We start from the raw sequence: 20153 nt of genomic DNA on the forward strand, positions 1-20153 counted from the left end.
TCCAGAATCTGTGTTTCTGAAATCTTCTTTAGCCCTACATCATATCTGTACCACATTAACGGCCACAAATGGAAGGACGTATCCTCCATGAATTGACTTTTAAACCCTCCTATCCTTTTAATACATTTAGAACTTCCCATACTAATGTGTTACACAATCCTATTGCACATTCTGTGAACATATATTTCTTTTATGTTTAAAACCTGCAGTTTTGCTATCAGGTATCCACTCCTTCTTATATTACTTACATTCATTATCAAATAATGGACTACCACTGAGGGGATGGGTCAGAATATGAATGCATAAAATAAAATTATCAACCTAAATTAGAATTCTAGCAAGTTAAAAATCAAACCAGAAAATGTACACACAAGTAAAGAATTTTGCTAGTAAGTTTCAAAGTAGTAGCACTGCAAACATGAACAGGCTTTCATACTAGTTGAGATTCAAATTAGTCTTAAATTTTTTCCTTAAATCAATAAAGTATGTAACAGTGGGACACAGTACCTTAAACCTGTTTGGTTTTGATGTACATCAGGAAAAAATACTATAGTTAGAAGACTGACTTCTTAGGAAAAAAAAGTTCTTATGGTTGTTACTAATTGTCAAAATAATATCTCTGCAAAGTTCTCTGTGAATATTATTCTCATTATTAGGAAGTCTTACAAATTTCCAATTAAAAATTACTTTTCTACTGCTAATCAAAGCTGCACCATTCTCACAGCCAAGAAGTGTGTTATGCCTTTTGGCCACAGTGTTGTAAAAGAAACTGAAGCTGAGCTGCTTGTAGGAGCAGTTAATTTTTTCCAGTAACGCAACCTTCCAAATTATAGCGCACCATTCCAAAACTTTGACTACCTTATTTTTTTCTGAGATGTGCATGCATTGTTGTGCTTGGCTGTCTTTGTCCAATTTTCATTTGAATGGATCTAGCTGATCTAATGATCCTCTGTAATTAATTTCCCTTTTTAATTTTCACTCTGGTGGTCTTTTTATGTTTGGATGACAACATAAGCAAGAAATAATTTTTCATAGTTTCATTTCACAAATGAAAATGTGGAGTAACACTGAGTGCGTTACTTATTCTTACAGTTGATAGGAAGTTCTCCTAAGAATTAGATAACTATAACATGAACTTACTGGAATCTGTCTGTTGAAATCTGTCAGTCAATATTTGCTAAATTTAATGTATACTTTACTGTAGTAGTACAGATTTGGTTCTGCTTAATTCTGTCAGGATGTTATGTAATATTGTGTCTCATCTATGATGATCTGTATGGCCCAAATCCATTTCTTAAGAGCTGCTCTGATTCCTCAGCCTGCACAGTTGATTTTTCCTAATTAAGTGTTGCAATTTGCATCCATTACTTCATTTCAAACCACTTCTTCTACTTGGTAATGCTGGTTCCCTACCTATACTAGTATTTCAATCAACAATTTAAACAAGATATTGGAAAACAAACTTTACATTTCATTGTCTAAGTCTTAAAGCCAAATCTTGAACAATTGCAGACTTGGGCCAGGCAATTTGGAAATGCCATTCTTACAGTGTGACTACGTAATTTTTGTATTGTATTTTGTGGGTACGGTTTTCCAGTGCATATTGGTGCTTAAAGAAGTTTTAATTTACTGCCTTAATGGTTTTGACAATTGCAGTATATTTCTTTTATAGTAATAGTTAGCATTCTATATAACTCAGAGTTGCTGAGACTGGTAGATTTTTGTTTCAAGATTTATGATAGTCCATAGATCTTGACATTTTTAATGGAATGGTATGCTTGATAAATGTAAGCATTAAGAGCATGCAAATCTGTCATGGTTTCTCTGAAAAATGTGTTGTTTGTACATCTTTTTTGTTGAAGTTTATTTTGCACTGTCACCATCCATTGCCCATCAGTAATTTCATTCATAGCACTCCCTAAACCTCCTACTATTCAGAAACGAAAAAAAAACCTCATTTTGACTTCATTTTTTCTTTCAGAGATGAGTTGGTTCTCTTGCCCTTTCTTTTGACCATTTTAATTCTTTGGAAACAGCATGTACACTCCTACTAGGTTTTTTTCTCATCAAACACTTTCAAAGCCATATATGACTTCTTAATTCAAAAGGCATCTGCTAATGGAAACACTGAGATCAGCAGAAAAGAGTATTAGCTAATGAGTTCTGGAAACAGAAGGATGGTAGAAAGAACACACTTACCAGAAGCTTATTTTCTACCACCAAACACACTACCTCTAACAATGAATATGTATTTTTCCAACAAAAGCATTTTTAATGTTTAAAAATACAAAATGCTAATAGAATATCAAGGCACATATTAATGACTGCCTGAAAACTTTACCTAACCCACCTGAAAGCTGTATTCAAACTAACGATTTGGACAAAGACCAAAGATCCTGAGATGAGGGCTGGCACTTCTTGGTATTCACTGGGAGGACTTACCTGTTAACATGGAGACTTGTCTTACTGCAAAGATCACCAAATCTGATTGTTGGATTTGAATTTTTAAAGTCAAAGACACCAGTTTATGTAAAAATCCAGATATCATTGGTATATTAGTTTGTGAAATTAATTCAACAGTACTTCATATACTTGCAGCAAAGGAAAACAGGATTTAATTTTCAGGACTTCAAAATCTATATGAAATAACAAGAAAGCAGGCACTTTGTATGAAGGCTTTGCTCTCACAGTTCCTTTAGCTGCTCCCAGGTATTCCCAGGCTTCTCTGCTGCTCTTGTCAATAGTGAGACTGCAGACAATGCATGCCTGTGTGTAGCTGGTTTTGTGTCATACTGTCAGTGCTGTGCTCATGAATTAAAGATATAGTAATTTTAGCCATTTAAATTGTAAAAAAAACAGAGTCTATAATTAGTAGGGTAGGAGAAAGACTTTGCTTTACTTACAAGGGGTGTCATTTTGTACAGCCCTTCTTGCTCATATCTCAAACAGGTTGCTCAGGATGATGTCCAGGTGGCTTTTCAATATCCCCAAAGAGGAAGGTTCCACCACCTCTTTTGGGTTGCAAAAAAAAAAAAAAAAAAAAGTTAATAGTATAAATACAGAATTCCTGAATTCCTGAATTTTTTTTTCTTCTTTTTTTTTTTTTTTTTTGGAAGTGTGGTATAATTAACTAGCAGGGGGAACTTGTTGCACTTAAAATACCAGCCATCTATGTAAATGAGTACCTAAGTAAATGGGACTCAAGAATAGGGTGTAGTGACCAGTATGAGAGAGGTTCACTGAAGTTTTGACGTGGGGTCAAGACTGGTCCTTTTACTGCTTGGGATATGTTAAAAAAACAGTTATTTTTTATTCTCACCGCAGTCATTGGAAGGATTATTGAATGAAAGTAGTTGCACTACTTCTGTTTTCACCTGTAGATGTTTTATATTAAAAAAAAAAAAATGGAAGGAGATAACAGAGTAATTTATAGATAAAATTTAAAGTTTAAATACTGTCTTATGTCCACTCTTTTAACTTATATCACCACAGCTTTAGAAATGGAAAAATAAAATTCTTGTTTCTGAATCATTGTAGTGGGCCGGCTGTTATAACAGCTTGCATAATGTATACCAAGACTCATAATTATTATGTTAATACCTTCATTGTACAGTAAAAATTTATCATCCACTTTTTTAGTGAACCTTCCATTTGAATATATTTTAGTTTCCTGAACATTGTTAACCGGCTTAGATACATAGGAAGACAAGTAAAACTGACATAAAAAAGACTCTTCTGTTGCTTACAATGTAGTAATATTTATTAACACTTCTGATTTCTGACAAAGACATTCTTTTCATTCAGTTTAAAAATTATTTTAATCTGCATTTCAAATACCTTGTCTGATGAGGCTTTCAATTTCAGCAGATGCTTAAATGTTGGTAAAAATCTTTAATATGTAATCTTAGTTCTGTGTGAATTCAAAATCAGTTGCCATTTTTTTGAAGCTGCTGAAGAAAAATATGAGAAATAGCAGAGAATTACTGTTTCTGTAATAATTCTCTCAGTGATTAATTTCACTTATATCTACCCATATTCCAAGTTGAAAAGGTACTTTATGACTCTGTAATTGGTAATGCAAAGTAAGGAAAATGTAAATGAAAGGAGCAGTTATTTCTTCAAGCTTGGAGACTAGTAAAAATCAGTGCCAAATACAATATCTGTTCTCATTCTCTGCCCTAACACCATGCTTTTGTCAAGGCTACAAGTAAGCAGAAGTTATAGAGCATTCTAGAAAGTATTTTAATTTTTTTTTCGTTATGTCTTAATACAGCTGCAAAGTACAGTACTATTGTGTCTGTGGCTCTTAGCTGGTTTTAATGTTTGTTTATAAAGAGGTAGCTGATGGATTGATCACAAAACATAGTCTGATATGATTATGAATGTCCAGTTTTATGTGATATGATTATGAATGTCCAGTTTTATGGAAACTGTTATGTAACACCTTTGTTTAAATTACTTCAGTTACTTCATGCCAGCCTAAAACTGCAAAGTACACACTTCAACTCCAAAGCAATAAAGTAGGTTTCAGAATCAGAGCCACAAGATAAATCAAGGAACTGTCCTCTAGTCTCTTACATGAGCATACTTGCAATATAAGCATATAAGCAATTTCTTTTTTGTTCATATTTGGAAGAAACTTACCTTTTTTGTTGTTGTTGTTTTATTCTTTTAGTCATGTCCTTCAGGGGCCCGTGATTTTAGAGAAAAGCAGTGTGCAGATTTTGACAATATGCCTTTCCGGGGAAAGTATTATAACTGGAAACCCTACACTGGAGGTAATGGTTAACTTTGTGACAGTGTTATCTTATGTGAAGTCTTCAAAATTATATAAATGTTACATAGAGAGTAAATAGAATATTTTGATTAAAATATAATGAACTAGGTCTGCTAACCTTGTACTTTTTCACTTTGATGAAAACTTCTCAGAAGAGCGATCTCTGTTCTGGTAGTTTGTTTTACTGTGAAGGGTGGTGAGCACTGTAAATATATGGAGCCCTTTTCCACTTGCAGTTGCAATACAAATAGAAAATTGAGATTCTATAAGTGCTTTTCATGCTGCATGGATGAGTTCAGTATTAATGTCTCACAGTAAGTTTTCCTTTCTTAAGGTCAGGATATTAGGAAAAGGAGAAAGAAATAAAAGCATTTGTAAGAGTCTCTATAGACTACTTCAGTAATTTAATTATAAATAATTGCACTGTGTAATAAAAGTGTATTTTGCAGCAGGGAAGGGGGCTGTAATTTCTTTTCTGAGAGTTTAATCATATTTAGTTATGTTTCAGTCATTCAGATTTTGTAGGCTGCCATTTTATTGTTTTGTTTTGTCCTGCCTTGAACCTTGAGTGAATAAGGCCATGTTTCCCCTTGTGTTTTGGCATTTTATTGACTTGAACTGTTTTACTTTTTTTTAATTAAGTGCCTCATTGTGATCACATGTTCTGAGCTGTAGTGTAATTCAATAGTACTAAATTCCTAATTGAAATAGTCTGATCTTGGTTTTGAATTTTACCTTGATATACTTCTAGCACTACATTATTTTGTTATTTTTGTTTTTCAAATGGTGAAGTGGTATCCTTATTGTTTTAAATTGTTCAATAATCATTAGGCTTGTATTAACATAATGGAATCGTTATGGAGCCAGCCAACCTTGACATATCTTACTATGCGAAATAATCTTTTTTGCAAGAAAGAAGAGTGAAGTAGAGGAATCAATAAAGGGAAGTTAAATAAAATTTATACTTTATATGTGTCAGGTATGAGATAAGATTCTAAATTTCAGATCTGTTTGTGCCTATATATTCTTAATTCATTGTTAACTTTTCAGGATTTCTGTTGGTTTCTTTTTTTCCTTCATTTTTGTTGTCCAGGTGGGGTTAAACCATGTGCATTGAACTGCTTGGCTGAAGGTTATAATTTTTACACTGAACGTGCTCCTGCAGTAATAGATGGGACTCAGTGCAATGCTGATTCATTGGATATCTGTATCAATGGAGAATGCAAGGTTATAACTGTTTTATGAAGTACTTATGTGGGTTACTCTGTTGTGTCTTCTATCTCCTAGTTTAATTATGGTACTTGTTTATTACATGAAACAGGAGTCTTGACAGGTCAAGTCGGTAATAAAAGAATATCACTGAGACAATAGAATAAAAAAAGGTATTGCATAAACTAGACGAATTATGTAATTTATGTTACATTCTTGGAGGCATCCATAGGATCCTTCATTTTGTCTTCTTTTTTCCTTGCTTTATGATTTCTCTTGGAAAACTGGTGGAAAGAGCAATAGGAGATGACAGATTCCTCAAAACTGTTCAAAGACTTGTTTCATCATTCTAATTAGAACACCAACACTCTGAAAAACAGTAACTAAATGTGTTACTGTGTTTCTCTCTAATTAGTTCATCCTGTTGCAACAATACTGATGTTAATGCAATTGAAACAGAAAGTTGTCACTACTGCTTTTTTGTAGGAAAAAATGTATAATGATGCAAGTATTTGTTGCTTACAAAAAACCTGTTTATCTTGTAAGATTCCTATAGCACTACACCACATGAATTTGAATAGGATTGGAGGTAGGTGCTATGCATTTGAAGAAGCATCTCACTGTTTCTTCAGTACAGCAGAATGTTTAATTACTTACTTAAGCCTAGACATCCAAACAGTGCTGGATGACTCTTAAAATTACTTGATTGGTTTCACTGAAACTACTAACATAACCAAAGCTTAACCTGGTGCTTAAGTTCTTTGCTAAATTGTGTAAAGATATGTGTTTATTGAATAATATGATGGGCTCAGGTATTTTTGCTGTGTATTAGTAAACTAATGAGTAAACCACAAGAAGTAGCCTTTCTTTTTTCAGCTGTTTCTGCTTTGATTAGTTTATAACAGGGCTGAAACCATAAGTTATGGGGAGTTAATAATTTTTCACTGTACATAGATTTATCCAGGATATAGTCAGAAATATAATGTAGTTTTTATGACACCTCTTTTTTCCAAAGCTTTTGACTCCTATTTAATACAACATGTAGTGCAGCCTTTCGCTAAATTTAATTCTGTACTCATTCTTACATGTAATTTACATGTTACATTCAAACTTTTGAAAGCTTTGCCTAGAAGATGTAGCAATGACATGATGCTGTAGCAATGACATGACGTAATGGTGGTCATGGCCATCATGATGTAAATGCCTTTGAGAACTGTAATAGTATTTTTTTACACTGCATAAATATTGAAGGTACACAGCACCTGTTTACACCACAATATGGATGGAATACAGCTCTTGTAATATTACATTAAAACATCACTAATCATTTATTGATAACTGTAAGAATTACATTGTGTGCAAGTAACTGTGGTATCTCTTCATGAAAGTCACAGGAGAAATGCAAAGTACTTAATAATCAAGATTTGGTAAGAACTCAAAATGTGGATTGTTCTCCTTTTTTATTTTCTTTGTGTGGTGCATGAAAACATACCGTAACAACTATCAAAAGAAAGAGTAGATAAAAAGAAGAACGGAATATTTCAAACTCGAGAGAAACATCTCAAAAAAACAATTAATATAGTGGTGTAAGACCATTAATCCTGTTAAAATACTTGTTCTTACCTGTTCTCAGCATGTAGGTTGTGATAATATTTTGGGGTCTGATGCTAAGGAAGATAGATGTCGTGTTTGTGGAGGAGATGGGAGTACATGTGAAGCCATTGAAGGTTTCTTCAATGATTCATTGCCCAGAGGAGGTATGCATATATACATCAATTGTATTGCAGAATGCATTTAGATGACTCTTCAGCAAATAGCAGTACTGCATTGATTTCCAGCATAGCATTGCATGGCACCATTTTGCCTCATTGTTTCTTTTTTTTGTTTGTTTTAGTTTGGATTTTTGTTAAATTCAACAATATGTTACTCTATACTTCTTTCTCATGGTCTTTAATGCACACTTGAAAAAGTGGTTAGGGTGTGTGCTTATTTTTATTTAGTTATGTTGGTATAGTAAAAGTAATGTTGTGAATTATTTTAATGTATATATTAGAATCCAGTATTTAGTGGTAGATAAAATTTTATGATAGAAACAACAGAGAAATATCTCAAGTTCATCCTATTAAGAACTCAGGAAATGTATATGGGCAAATAGTTTAAAGCTTAGCTCAAAAAAGACAATATTAGTGTTGAATAGTAGCAGTTTTGTGTTCCTGAATACAAAAACAGGGTTAATGTGCTGTTATGAGTTCAGTTCAAATGAGGGACCACAACAGTTACTGGGGTCTGGAGCCTCTTGGCCCTGTGTGAGGCAAGGCTGAGAGAACTGGGCTTATTTAGCTTGGAGAGAAGGAGTGTTGTGGGGACCTAGTATCAGTCTTCCAATAACAAAGGCGGCAGAGCCAGGCTCTTCATAGTTGTGGATACATGGTGGGAGAAGAGACAATGGCTATAAATTGAAACAAATTGGTGCTGACTGAATGGAAGGAAGAACTTTTTCCCCGGGAGGACAGTCTAGCTGTATGGTCATTTTGTGTGTTAATTTCTTGTGATATACTGTTGAAAAGGCTGTATTAGCACTTAAGAAAACTAATTTCTGACTACATGGTAAGCTCCCACTGTCACTTTCAAATCTGGGCATGAAATTTAATGACTTTTCATTTACGCGCTGTGAAAGAAAATGTTACAAGCGTATTTGAATCCTGTTTCTCTTACTAATTCTTAGTAGTAGATGATAAACAGAAAATAAAATTGTCTTTGTCTTGTAGGCTATATGGAAGTCGTTCACATTCCAAGAGGTTCTGTGCACATTGAAATAAGAGAAGTGGCAATGTCAAAAAACTACATTGGTAAGAATATGGTTTAAATAGCTGTCTGTTGTCAAAATTTGTTGTGATTTGTAGGTACATTTTCTGGTTTCGCCAAACAATAGACCTGGTAGAAGCAGAGGAGGGAATTCTCAGCTGTTAATATTAGGTTGTGATCAGAAGGTTGCAGCAGTTCATTAGCATGTATTCTCTTGAGTGGAGCGGATGAAGTACATTGTGTGATTCCTCCTTGTCTATTCAGCGAAAATTCTGGGAAACTTCACTCTAGTTACAGTTTCAGACCTGTGCTGAAGTGGATGAGGAACACTCAAATTCCATACTGTTCCACCCTGAGGTAGCATCTTCCAACTGGGAAGTCTTTGACTGGGGACCCATGCTGTTTTAAAACATTATTTTATTCTTGGAATGATTATTCATCAACAGATGTAGTTGCTTAAATGCTAGCAATGCTATCCCCTTATTTCAGAGCAATTTAACTTATAAGTCCACAGTATTTCTCCATTGCTGTGCTATAGGAACTGGATGCCATTCCTGATTTTTAGATACAGAAAATGAGGTGCAGCAGAGCTAGGTGCTTAACTGAGATCATTCAGGAAGCCTGCGGTAAAACACAGAATTAAATTCAAATTCCCCCTCAGATTATTATTGGATTCTTTAGAGACTCTGGTTTTTTTAATACTGTACAAATCTGGCTTCATCCAACTCAAGGCAAAACACATTTCTGCAAGTCTCTGTACGCTGATTTGCATAGCAGTCCACAGTAGTTCAAGAATACCCATTTTGTACTTAAAAATAGAACAGAGAACTGACTATCAAATCTACAGATTAACACAAACAAAAACTATCACCTGTAATGGTAACCTTTGATGTTCAGCCCCTGATAAGACTACTTAGTCAGTCTCTGCTCCATGTAGTTGGTATATATAACATGTTGGAAAGCCTGTAAGTGGTAACTAGAAGTGCAGTTGTGCTCCTGGGTACATTAAATACTAAACTGATTATACTGATAATAATGGTGCCTTTTACTGTTGGATGTATGCTTTCTGCCTGTCCCTGCCCATCTTCTGTAATTCAGCAGATAATCTCCCTCCATTGTGCAAGACTAATAACAACAACACTGTTCCAGCAGTAGAGCTTCAGTTTCACACTCCCTATTCCTTCCCTGCCCCCCCTGCAGATAAGTTTGCTTGTATTTCCTATACTGACATTTGGAATGGAGATGGTGAGAGACATTAAGTACATCCTATCGTGATCATTTTCTGTCAAGAGCTATTCCATGAGCAGCTGAAAAGCAGAACAAAGAAGATAACTCCTAGATACTACAATTAAGTTTCTTACCACTCTGTTTTATAGGCAGGGGAAAGTTTCTTCTTTATTCCTTTCAGTTAGGCAGCTTTCAAACTAATTTACAAGAAACATCCCTTATATTAAGATGCAGTTCTTCTGCTAGGCGTGGCCCCATATTTAGGCTGCAGTTCAGTTAGCTCAGTCAGTAGAGTCCTCCGTCTCCCTGTCTCTCACTGATCTGTTCTGTACCAATGTTGCTCCTAGTGTTGTGGCAGCAAAAAGCACATTTCTGCCTCTGCATAAATAACTCTTTTAAACTGAGCTGAGTAACCCAGAAACAACAAAATTGTCTGTTTTCAGAGTTGATTTAAAAAATATGTGTTTTGTTATCTTCCCTTAAATGTCTTGATCAATGGTGACATCTTTCCTTGTATTCCCTTTATGAACCTGGGTGTTCCATGCTAATTTTCTGTGGGCTTCTTGCCTTCTCTTGTTCTCATAAATTATTTGATTAAAACATTAACTTGTTCCTTCTGTCTCATGCCAGTGTCCACTGCATCATCCTTGTAAAGTAATTGTATTATTGGAATGCTGTTCAATTCTGTGTGGCCTTCACCTCTGTGTATCAACTGACCTGGGTGAATTTGTTTATAAAATGCAAATCCATTTTTCTTGGGTCACTCAGGCTGTAAAAAATGCGCTGCTTTGCTTCTGGGTATATAAACCTATATAGATAATAAGGAATCTGAATTACTTAAAAAATTCCAGATCAATGAATGTGACAAACCTAGTTCTTCACTCAAGGCACCTAAATGTTTCCAAAGTAAAGCCAGAGAAATCAATGGACTAAGATTTGTGCTACGGAAGGACATTTCTTTTCAGACCTTACAGTGCTGATGGAAATGGTTGCTAATCCTTGCTGAATATGTCTGTCACCAGCAGAACATTATTGCCTCTTCAACTATCTCCTGCTCATATGAATGCTCTGATCTGTTTTAGAAAATTTGAGCATCATTGACACATTTTCCCCGACTGTTTGAAGCACACCATCTGTCCACACAGGTGTAGTTGAGAACAGAACTTCACCCTAAGTTGTATTATTCCTTATGATTGTGATGTGAATTTGTTCCCTACTAGGTAAAGTTAGTTGTTTTTGTCAAAAAAACCCAACTTTGTTGTTTGATCACGTATTTCCAACTGTATTTCCAACCATCATTTTGCCTTTAAGAGCAAGTTTTATTTAAGGTAAATGAATGCTGCATAATTTGTTAATCCACATTTTTAGTCAAGAAGTCGGTATCCAATTAACAGAATATTTACCTGATAGGTCATTAAGTCAGTACCTAAGTAACAGAATACTTAGCTTAAGGTAATAAATTGGTTTCATATTTAGAAACTTAATCTAATATATATGAATTCCTGAATAATATGTCCTTGTCCGGCCTAATTCCTTAGTTACCTGAGAAATCTATGATTTATCTACAGTCCTTTTATGCTTTAAACAGTGAATTAGGGATAATATATCTCAACAGATTAAAAAGCTAGTATTTGGGTTTGTAGTAGAAATATCTTGATTTATGCTTTAAGCAGGAAAAAATTAGCTGTGGACAAAGGCCGCAAGGCAAGAGCTGATTGGTACTATACACAGACTCTGTTTCTTCCCCTACTTTCCTCTGCATGTAACCTGAGATAACTCACACATGCCTCAACTTTTAAATCTAAAGGTTAGATTGGTAGTTGGTTACAGGTTATAGGTGTATAGGCTATGTAGAACAGCACAGAGTGCACTCGATTTAAATTTGAAGATGTATTACAAGTTGCATGAGGCATTCTGTTTCATTCTAATATAGCATCTGCATGTTGAAATCTGCAAACTATACCTGCACATTGAAGTTTATGGCAGAGATAATGACAATGACAAAACTACATGAGGAATATTTTGACCAAGACTGAAAAAAAGGCTTTCTCTTGCTTGAAAAAATAGTGATATTGAGCTGAAGCTCTTTATACTTCTAACAGACTAGTAGATTAATTTGCAGTGGCTTCTCCATTATAAATGCTGCTTCCAATTTTTAGGTGGGTTGTATTTTTTTTTAAGCTTTAAAATCTGAAGAGGATGACTACTATATTAATGGTGCCTGGACTATTGACTGGCCAAGGAAGTTTGATGTTGCTGGAACAGCTTTCCATTACAAGAGGCCAACAGATGAACCAGAGTCTTTGGAAGCACTAGGCCCTACTTCAGAAAATCTCATAGTCATGGTAACATTATAATTAATATATTTCTGGAATTTTAAATAGCTGTTTGTGTTCTGGGAAAAGACAAAGCCATGAATGGAATCAAAATAGTTTGTGTTTTCAAAGATCATACAGCTTACCTAGCTGGGACTTGGCATTTATGGTTTAACACAGCTTTGTTAGCTTTCAAAACTGACAGGCAAACATTGTGATGAAACAGGGATAAAATCAGAAGAGTCTCAGGAAATCTCGCAGAAAACGCCCCGTCTCTGTTAAATGTGTTAAGCCTGATCTGATTGTGAACTATCATGATTTGATCCTTGTTAAAATATGTTGCTATAACATGCATTGCTCTGAACATATTATACAAAATACAAGAATGTAACAGAATATATAATTGGGATCCTGATACCTTGCCTCTGACAGCAGGCGATAGTGAGCTTACTGTGCTGTCACTCTGTTGAGAAGGAGCAAAAGATCAAGGTGATACTTGCTCAGTGTATTCTGTCAGCTGCCAGATGGGGTACTTTAGTGTACAGAGTGACTGTAGCCTGAGTATTCACATTTTAGGAAGGATTTGCAAACACCTGAATCCCGTTTTTTCTGCTGTAAGTGTGGTATGTAGAGAGTCCCTGTAGAATGAGTTACACAGTGACTATACTGCCTTTTCACATTTCAGTCAGTGCTTTCGTACTGAAAATTCTCTCCTCGTTTGTCCAGTGGACATAGGCAAATATGCCTCTTTGAAGTAGCACAGTAGGTAGAAGGGGTGAGAAATAGCTCTAAGATATGTCAGATTGCTTCATCTAACATGATATGTATTATTAGCAATGGAAAGAAAAAGCTTGTTAGAGGGTCAAAGACTAGTGCTGGACAGGGTGGTATGTGGAAGCGCATGTCAGTAGTGAGGATAGGCAAAAATTCATGGTGATTGTTGCACTTCTGTCTGTCACCCAGCATGATATGGCTACAGTGAGAGTATCCTAATACTCCTTTAAAGAAATCACAGTTGTGATTCCACCAAGCTCATGATATTGGCTATTGCAATAGTGCAAAACAGTGACCTCAGCAACATTCTGTTGCTATTATCGTTATTATTATAGTCACTAGAAGTGCAAACAAGAGCAGAGCTAGGTTCATAACTGCTGTGGTGGTAGCTCCTCACAAGATTTCAGTGAGGACTGCAGCATGTTTGCACAGTAATGTCCTTAACCAACTTTGACCTCAGCTGTCAAAGATGTTAATTTTGTGAAAGCTGCCCTTTTAGAACAACTATGTCAAGGACAAAGAACTGAAAAAACGTATTTTTATTGCTTTTTTCCCTCCCGTAGGATGTAATGCATACCTAGATTAAATGTGACTCTAGCTGTCTTCTGCTTGCCTGTTTTAATGGTATAACCAGTTGTTTTCAACTACAGATTCTGCTACAGGAACAAAATTTGGGTATAAGATATAAATTCAATGTTCCCATCTCTCGCACTGGCAGTGGAGACAATGAAGTTGGCTTTGCATGGAATCATCTGCCTTGGTCAGAATGTTCTGCCACTTGTGCTGGAGGTAAGACACCAGACGGTCAAGCTACAGGGTAGTGAATTGCAAGATGCACTTCACTATGTAATTATCTAGGTAACTGTAAACATTCCTTACAGACACGTCTCAAGCTTTAATTTAGTGAAAGAACATTTATTTTATCACACTCGATTTTGTTATTATTCTGTACATTTTATGTATGCATCTGTTTTTGTTAAATACATTGTATTTTGGCACAGTATGTCACTCTTTGTTGCCTCTTCTGAGATTCTCTTAAGTTTGTGTCTTTCTTTTTAACAGGAATTTTCTTGATAAAGGACATCAGAAGTTTTAAATAAGGAGATTAGAAGTCTGGAGGCAAATAAGGCAACTGTAAATAAAGGGATGTGTCTTTGTGTGTTTGTAGTTATGTGTCACATAATTCTACTCATCCCTACCAAGCTTCAGCCACCAAAGTTTAGGATGCATACTGCCATCTCCACTGTAGCAGACGGTAACAGCTGGATTATACTTCCCAGCCCCAGGAGTATCTGAGAATTGTTGCCCTTTGGCATCAGTGATGAGGGATTTGTAGGCTGTCCCATGTGGTTCGACATGGATGTTTACTGTATTGCTAATCCTCCCTCTAGTGGCCACCAAAGCAATTCTTTATCTCTGGCTGGGAGAGCAGGACAGTTGGCTTCCTTCAAAGACAACACCATAGCTGCTGGAAGGTCTGATGAGCAGAAGTACTGTGTGAACACTGTCATCTCCCCAACATACCTCAGTTTCAAAAGATATGGGAGAGTGCTTTAAATCCAACTCAGATTTTTTCTACTGTACTGTGGCCTGCCCATTGTAGGAGGAAGACACCTTGTTTCTTTAGAGAACATTATGTACCAAGAACGTTATTATACCAAGTATTTTTTCATTGTTTTTTGTTTTTTGTTTTGTTTTTTTTAATTCCTGGCTACTGGAGGTACTAATGTTTAGAACCATCTTGACTCAGGGATAAGGGAGCAGAATTGAGACCAGTGGCAAGTGGTGTTCCCCCAGGAACACCATATTATTTAATATTTTTAGCAGCAATATAGACAGTGGGATCAAGTGCACTGTCAGTAAGTCTGCAGATGGCACCAAGTTGAGTTGTGCTGTCAGTAAGCCCCGGAAGGAGGGGATGTCATCCAGAGAGACCTGGACAAATTGGAGAGATAGGCCCAGGTGAACCTCATGACCTTCAGCAACACCAAGTGCAGGGTCTTGCACCTGGGTTGGAACAATCCACACTGTCAGTACAGGCTGGGGGATGAGGTTTTAGAAAGCCCTGCAGAAGAGGGCTTGGGAGTGCTAGTGGATGAAAAGCTGCACGTGAGCCAACAGTGCGTGCTCACAGCCCAGAAGGGAAATTGCATCCTGGGCTGCATCAAAAGAAGCATGGCCAGCAGGTTGAGAGAGGTAATTCTGCCTCTTTGCTCTGGTAAGATCTCACCTGGAGTACTGCATGCAGCTCTGGAGCTGTCAGCACAAGAAGGACATGGTTCTGACAGAGCAGGTCCAGAGGAGGGCGACAGAAATGATCAGGGGGCTGGAACACCTCTCCTGTGTAGACAGGTTGAGGGAGCTGGGGTTGTTCAGCCTGGAGAAGAGAAGGCTCCAGGGTTAATAGAGACCTTACAGTATCTGGAGAGGGTCCTACAGGAAGGCTGGAGATGGACTGTTTGCAAGGGGTTGTAGTGATAGGACAAGGTGCAATGGCTTTAAATTAGAGAAGAGTAGATTTAGACTGGATGTTAGGAAAAAGTTATTTACCATGAAGGTAGTGGAAAAATGGAACAGGATGCCCAGGGATGTAGCTGAGGCCTTGTCCATGGAGATATTCAAGGTGAGGCTTGATGAAGCTCTGAGCATCCTGATCTGGTTGAGGGAGTCCCTGCTTACTGCAGGGAGGTTGGTCTAAATGACCTTTAGGGGTCACTTCCAGCCCTAATTATTCTATGATTCTATAAATACAGTTATTTCCTTAGCCATACGTAGTATTGTTTTCCATGATAATAAATAGGCTAAGTAGTGAAAAAAACTATAGGAAGGTGCTAACTTCCTCCAGTATTTTTATTGTTATTTTGTTGGATTCCTGGGTGGCAGATTACACTGCTATTTTAGTAATGGTGAGTCTGGTGGGAATGGGAGCATTTTAAAGAAGTCGTGTAAAGCCTAGTTCATAACAAAAGACAACTCCAAGTATCAAAACCTTAGAAGTACTGCAAAATCCTAATTTTCTGATGGCAGTGAGTTAATGATCTTTCTGAAGTCATGGGAAAGTGCCATTGATTTAGGTAGAGGTAGGATTTTAGCCATGCTTCCTCTGTCCTTCAGCTTAGTGTTGGCATATATATTGACTGGGCTCCGTGCTCAGGGAATAAATATTTCATTGTTAAAAAATGTTAAAAAATTTATCTACTTTCTCACTTGCTAGTCCCCTCACCCAGTTTATTAAATAATTTTGCCATATGCCAAAAGAAGATACAATTCTAAAAAGAGGATGAGTCAGGGGAAAAGCAAGCCAAATATTGTAGAGATAGAGACACTGACTGGAAAATTTGGCTAATATAAATATGAGGTGTTGAGAAAAATTAGAATTGAAACCACTGCATGGCTTTGTTTATTTCTATATAGGATTCATTATGAACCCTGTTACGGGAGTTCTATTTACTTGAACTCCATTTTAGGAGAGACATTTTGCTCTATATGAAAGGATAACAGAATACAGTTAAAAGAATTTAATACTAAAGTAAAAAAAAATACAATAAGCATGTGAGAGGACTATTGTATGGAAATTATATTTTTTATTTATGAGGTTAGAAAATGTCATCTCGGGACAGACTGTGAACAAGTTAAAAGCATCACCATTTTCCGGAATTACTGTAGTTGGAGTAGCTCACCTGTAGTGCATGGACTGTGATATTCCACCTTGGACCAGGATAGCTCTAGGTGACATAGAGCTGTACATACTTTTATATCAAAGTGTAGGCTTTATGTCAAAGCTGTAATCAAATCTAAATTCTAATAAACACATTTAAGTTTTGTCCATCTCTGAATATGTCAGTATTTTAATGTCATGTTTTTTTGTCTGGGTGTATGTAACATTTAAAAAGCTGTCTTAATAGGACATCAGAAGATAGTATTACAAATATTTATAAGCCAGGAAATGACAGAATTAAGGATGACTATGAAATCTGAAATTTTTTTCTGTAATTGTGGCTTGTTATGAAACAAGGACTAGTTGGGCAGGGACCATTCTCTGATGCTGTGTCATGGGCTGGCTCATGTCCGCTCCTCACTGCTTAAGTCTGGTTCTCTCCAAATCAGACTGACTATGTCTACATTACATACCAGTTTTCTAACTTTTCAAACAGGTCTTCTGTTCTAGGGCCAGTCTCAGTTTTGCAGAATAGGAATAGTATGGTATAGTAAATGGAATGGTAACAAAGGAGATGGAAGAGGATTTCCTGCATAGGAGAGTTCACTGTGATACCGTAGCTCTGGATTCCATTCCTACCTCCCTTGTGTGGTTCTGATGTGATACTGAGACACTAAAGCCATACATTACAGTCTTACTTACTAATTATCAGTTCATCATTGTATGGGTATATCTCTCAAATGTCTGACCTCTGAAGCATGCAGTGAATTTCCCCATTGCATGCAGTGTACATTCTGAACATTCAGCCTGAGTTCAGGCATCTGAAATCAATTGATATTTTCCACATACACATCCCCTTCCTCTATAATGTTCCTAGAGTGGGGTAGAAGATAAGTCGAAGTTTGTGAAACAAAAACTTACATGTTCAGGTTTCTTCTAAATGGGAGAGGCTTTCTTTCATGAGTGATTGAAAACTGTGTGTTCAGAAGTGTCGTTCATTTTAAAGGAGAAAAGAACAAATTATTCCATAGTTTCTCTGCCTGTAGGCATCATGTTGTGAATGTGCAGTGAACCAAGCATTATCATGTCTCCAAAGTCTAAAGACTTTGATACTTTCTTAAGTTTTTCTAATAATAGGTTCCTCAAATTTACTAGGTAGTTAAAAAAGCTTGTCTGGTAACAGACAGCTGTTCTATTTTACTGGATTTGTGTACTCATTTGTAGAATGGGAATATATTTTCATTAATTTTTTATATCCATTTTAATATTTAGTATATTTTCTTAGACTTGGAAATTCAGAATTTCGGCTTTTCTTTTTTGTACACTAGAACCACTATTTTCTATACTGAAAAACATTTACTTAAAATAAAAATCTCTTGTATACAAACCAGGTCTTCTTCTCTGGGAACATTACATAAAACTGAGTAATGTTTATTCTCCATAGTAATTATCTTTTTTTCTGAAATTTCCCTTAAAACTTTTTCTACTTGGAGTCAAGAATTTTGAGCAGGAAAATTTGTTACTATCATATATAGGCCTTTGTAGATGGTGGCAGACTTAGACAAGACTACGGCAAAATAATGCCAGAGAATAGGAATACATAGTGCAAGTTTATCTGTACAGAGAGGAGGAGTGGGAGGGGAAAGAACACAGGAAATGTAGAAGGTGGATGAATGGATAGGTGAACAGTTTTCTGGAATTCAGAAAAAACTGATAACATTGATTTATGGACTTCAGAACTTTATTATTTAATTAGGTAGTCTGTGAAAGGGAAAACTTATAATAGAACTTGTAATAGAATACATATAAGAGGAAATGAAACAACAAAATGGAGGCTGGGAAGAGAAGGAAGTGTTAAAACACGAAAGGGCGATATACTTACAGATCACAGATTTGTAGTTTATTTACTGCCATGCCTGTGTTCTCTTCTGTGTTACCTTGTAGTTTTTGAAGGCTAGTGTGTGACTTTCTCCAGATCCCTAGGTGTGCTCAATAAGATAGTGAACTACTGGTGGTCTTGTTTAAGAAAATCCAGCAAAGGAAAATAAAATAAAAATCCCTCTTTATATAGTGTGTGCCTCTATTTTTAAAATTTCTTCTATGCGTAATAAATTGTAGAAGTAAATGGCAACAGCATTCAACATCTGGAACGTAGCAGGTATCCTAAGCATGTGATTTTATTCATTCCACTAGAGTTCATCTCCACATGAGTCAAATGTCATGTTTTTTATCAAATAGTCAGTGTAGTATTATAATTTAATTGATTGCTGTCCAGTTTTCTTTGCTGTTCATCATTCTTGCAGAGTAGTGCCTACTGGGTTTTTTTCATGCCCTCAGATGGGTTACGAAACTGTCTCTAGACAAACAAAACATACTTGTACTCATCAAGGAAAATATAAGTTTGGCTCTATGATGAATATCTTGTGATCTGATGAGTGAGCTCAGAAAGTATGTCTGGGTTAACCAGCATGCACTAGTTTTTAGTGATGCAGGTTTAAGTATGTATTGGTACTGGCATCTTTATAATTAACTGTTGCAATCACAAACCACAATTTTTGGGGTTGCTTTTAAAAATAGATAAAGAATTTAAATGCCTGCAATTTTAATTTAAGAATAAAATAAGCTCCATGTAATTTAAAATTTGGCTGCTGAAAGTCATGCAGACTGTTTGAGAAGCATCTTAGTTCTCTGGAGATTATGGTCACTAAACCACTGAAGTTTTGTTTTCTATTAGAATTACATTGACCAGTCATGAGGACATTTGATGACTTTTATTATAAACTGTAAATCTGTGTAAATCTGAGTGGGTTTTTTTAGATTATTTTAAAATTAGAGTGTGCTTTCTAGATTATTTTAGGAGAGACCATATACATGGGAAAGAATTGATAATTTTAAAAGATTTTTGTTTTTTCAAGGCCCACTGGGCTTAACCAACTTGTAGCCTTAGTCTGGGTACCACCTGCACTTCTGTCTTTTTCCGTTTCATTTTCTTGCTGTAAGTTAGAGTCAGAATTTTTTTTCTGGGATTTTATTTTAAATAACAGCGTAATTAGACAGCAATGATATAAGGTTTACATACTGATGGCAAGATTCAGAGCATTTTAAAACTGGATTAATACCTCATCTGGCATAGACTAAAGATTCTTCACTGTTTGAGTGAATAGTGGTGAATATTGGCTTACAGGTGATAAGCTGCCTGACCAGCATTCAAAAAATAACGTGTGGCTTTTTTTTTTTAACTGAGCACAATGATACTTTGTGTTCATAGTACTTCAGAATACTTTCTTATTACATAGCTTCTCAGAAATTAATTTAATGAGGCTGTCAAAGCCTAGAAGGAAATGTGTCTGATGGCAGTGGGAAATTCAGTGAAAACATAACATTTAAG

The 20153-nt window shown here is 35.9% G+C and overlaps 1 protein-coding gene across 2 annotated transcripts in view; it reads left to right on the forward strand.

Annotated features, from left to right (window-relative positions):
- ADAMTS6 (ADAM metallopeptidase with thrombospondin type 1 motif 6) overlaps positions 1-20153 on the forward strand; it is a 133246-nt gene that overhangs the window by 92618 nt on the left and 20475 nt on the right. For both annotated transcript variants that reach the window (XR_011723423.1, XM_071731711.1), the window contains exons 15-20: positions 4676-4778; positions 5871-6004; positions 7620-7743; positions 8755-8835; positions 12200-12363; positions 13758-13896. Coding sequence is in view for 1 of the 2 variants with exons in the window: in XM_071731711.1 (XP_071587812.1) it covers positions 4676-4778; positions 5871-6004; positions 7620-7743; positions 8755-8835; positions 12200-12363; positions 13758-13896 (745 nt within the window). In the remaining variant the exon portion in view is untranslated. The remainder of the gene's footprint in view (positions 1-4675; positions 4779-5870; positions 6005-7619; positions 7744-8754; positions 8836-12199; positions 12364-13757; positions 13897-20153) is intronic.

Source organism: Heliangelus exortis, chromosome Z (genome assembly GCF_036169615.1).
Source record: "Heliangelus exortis chromosome Z, bHelExo1.hap1, whole genome shotgun sequence".
Taxonomy (NCBI): Eukaryota; Metazoa; Chordata; class Aves; order Apodiformes; family Trochilidae; genus Heliangelus; species Heliangelus exortis.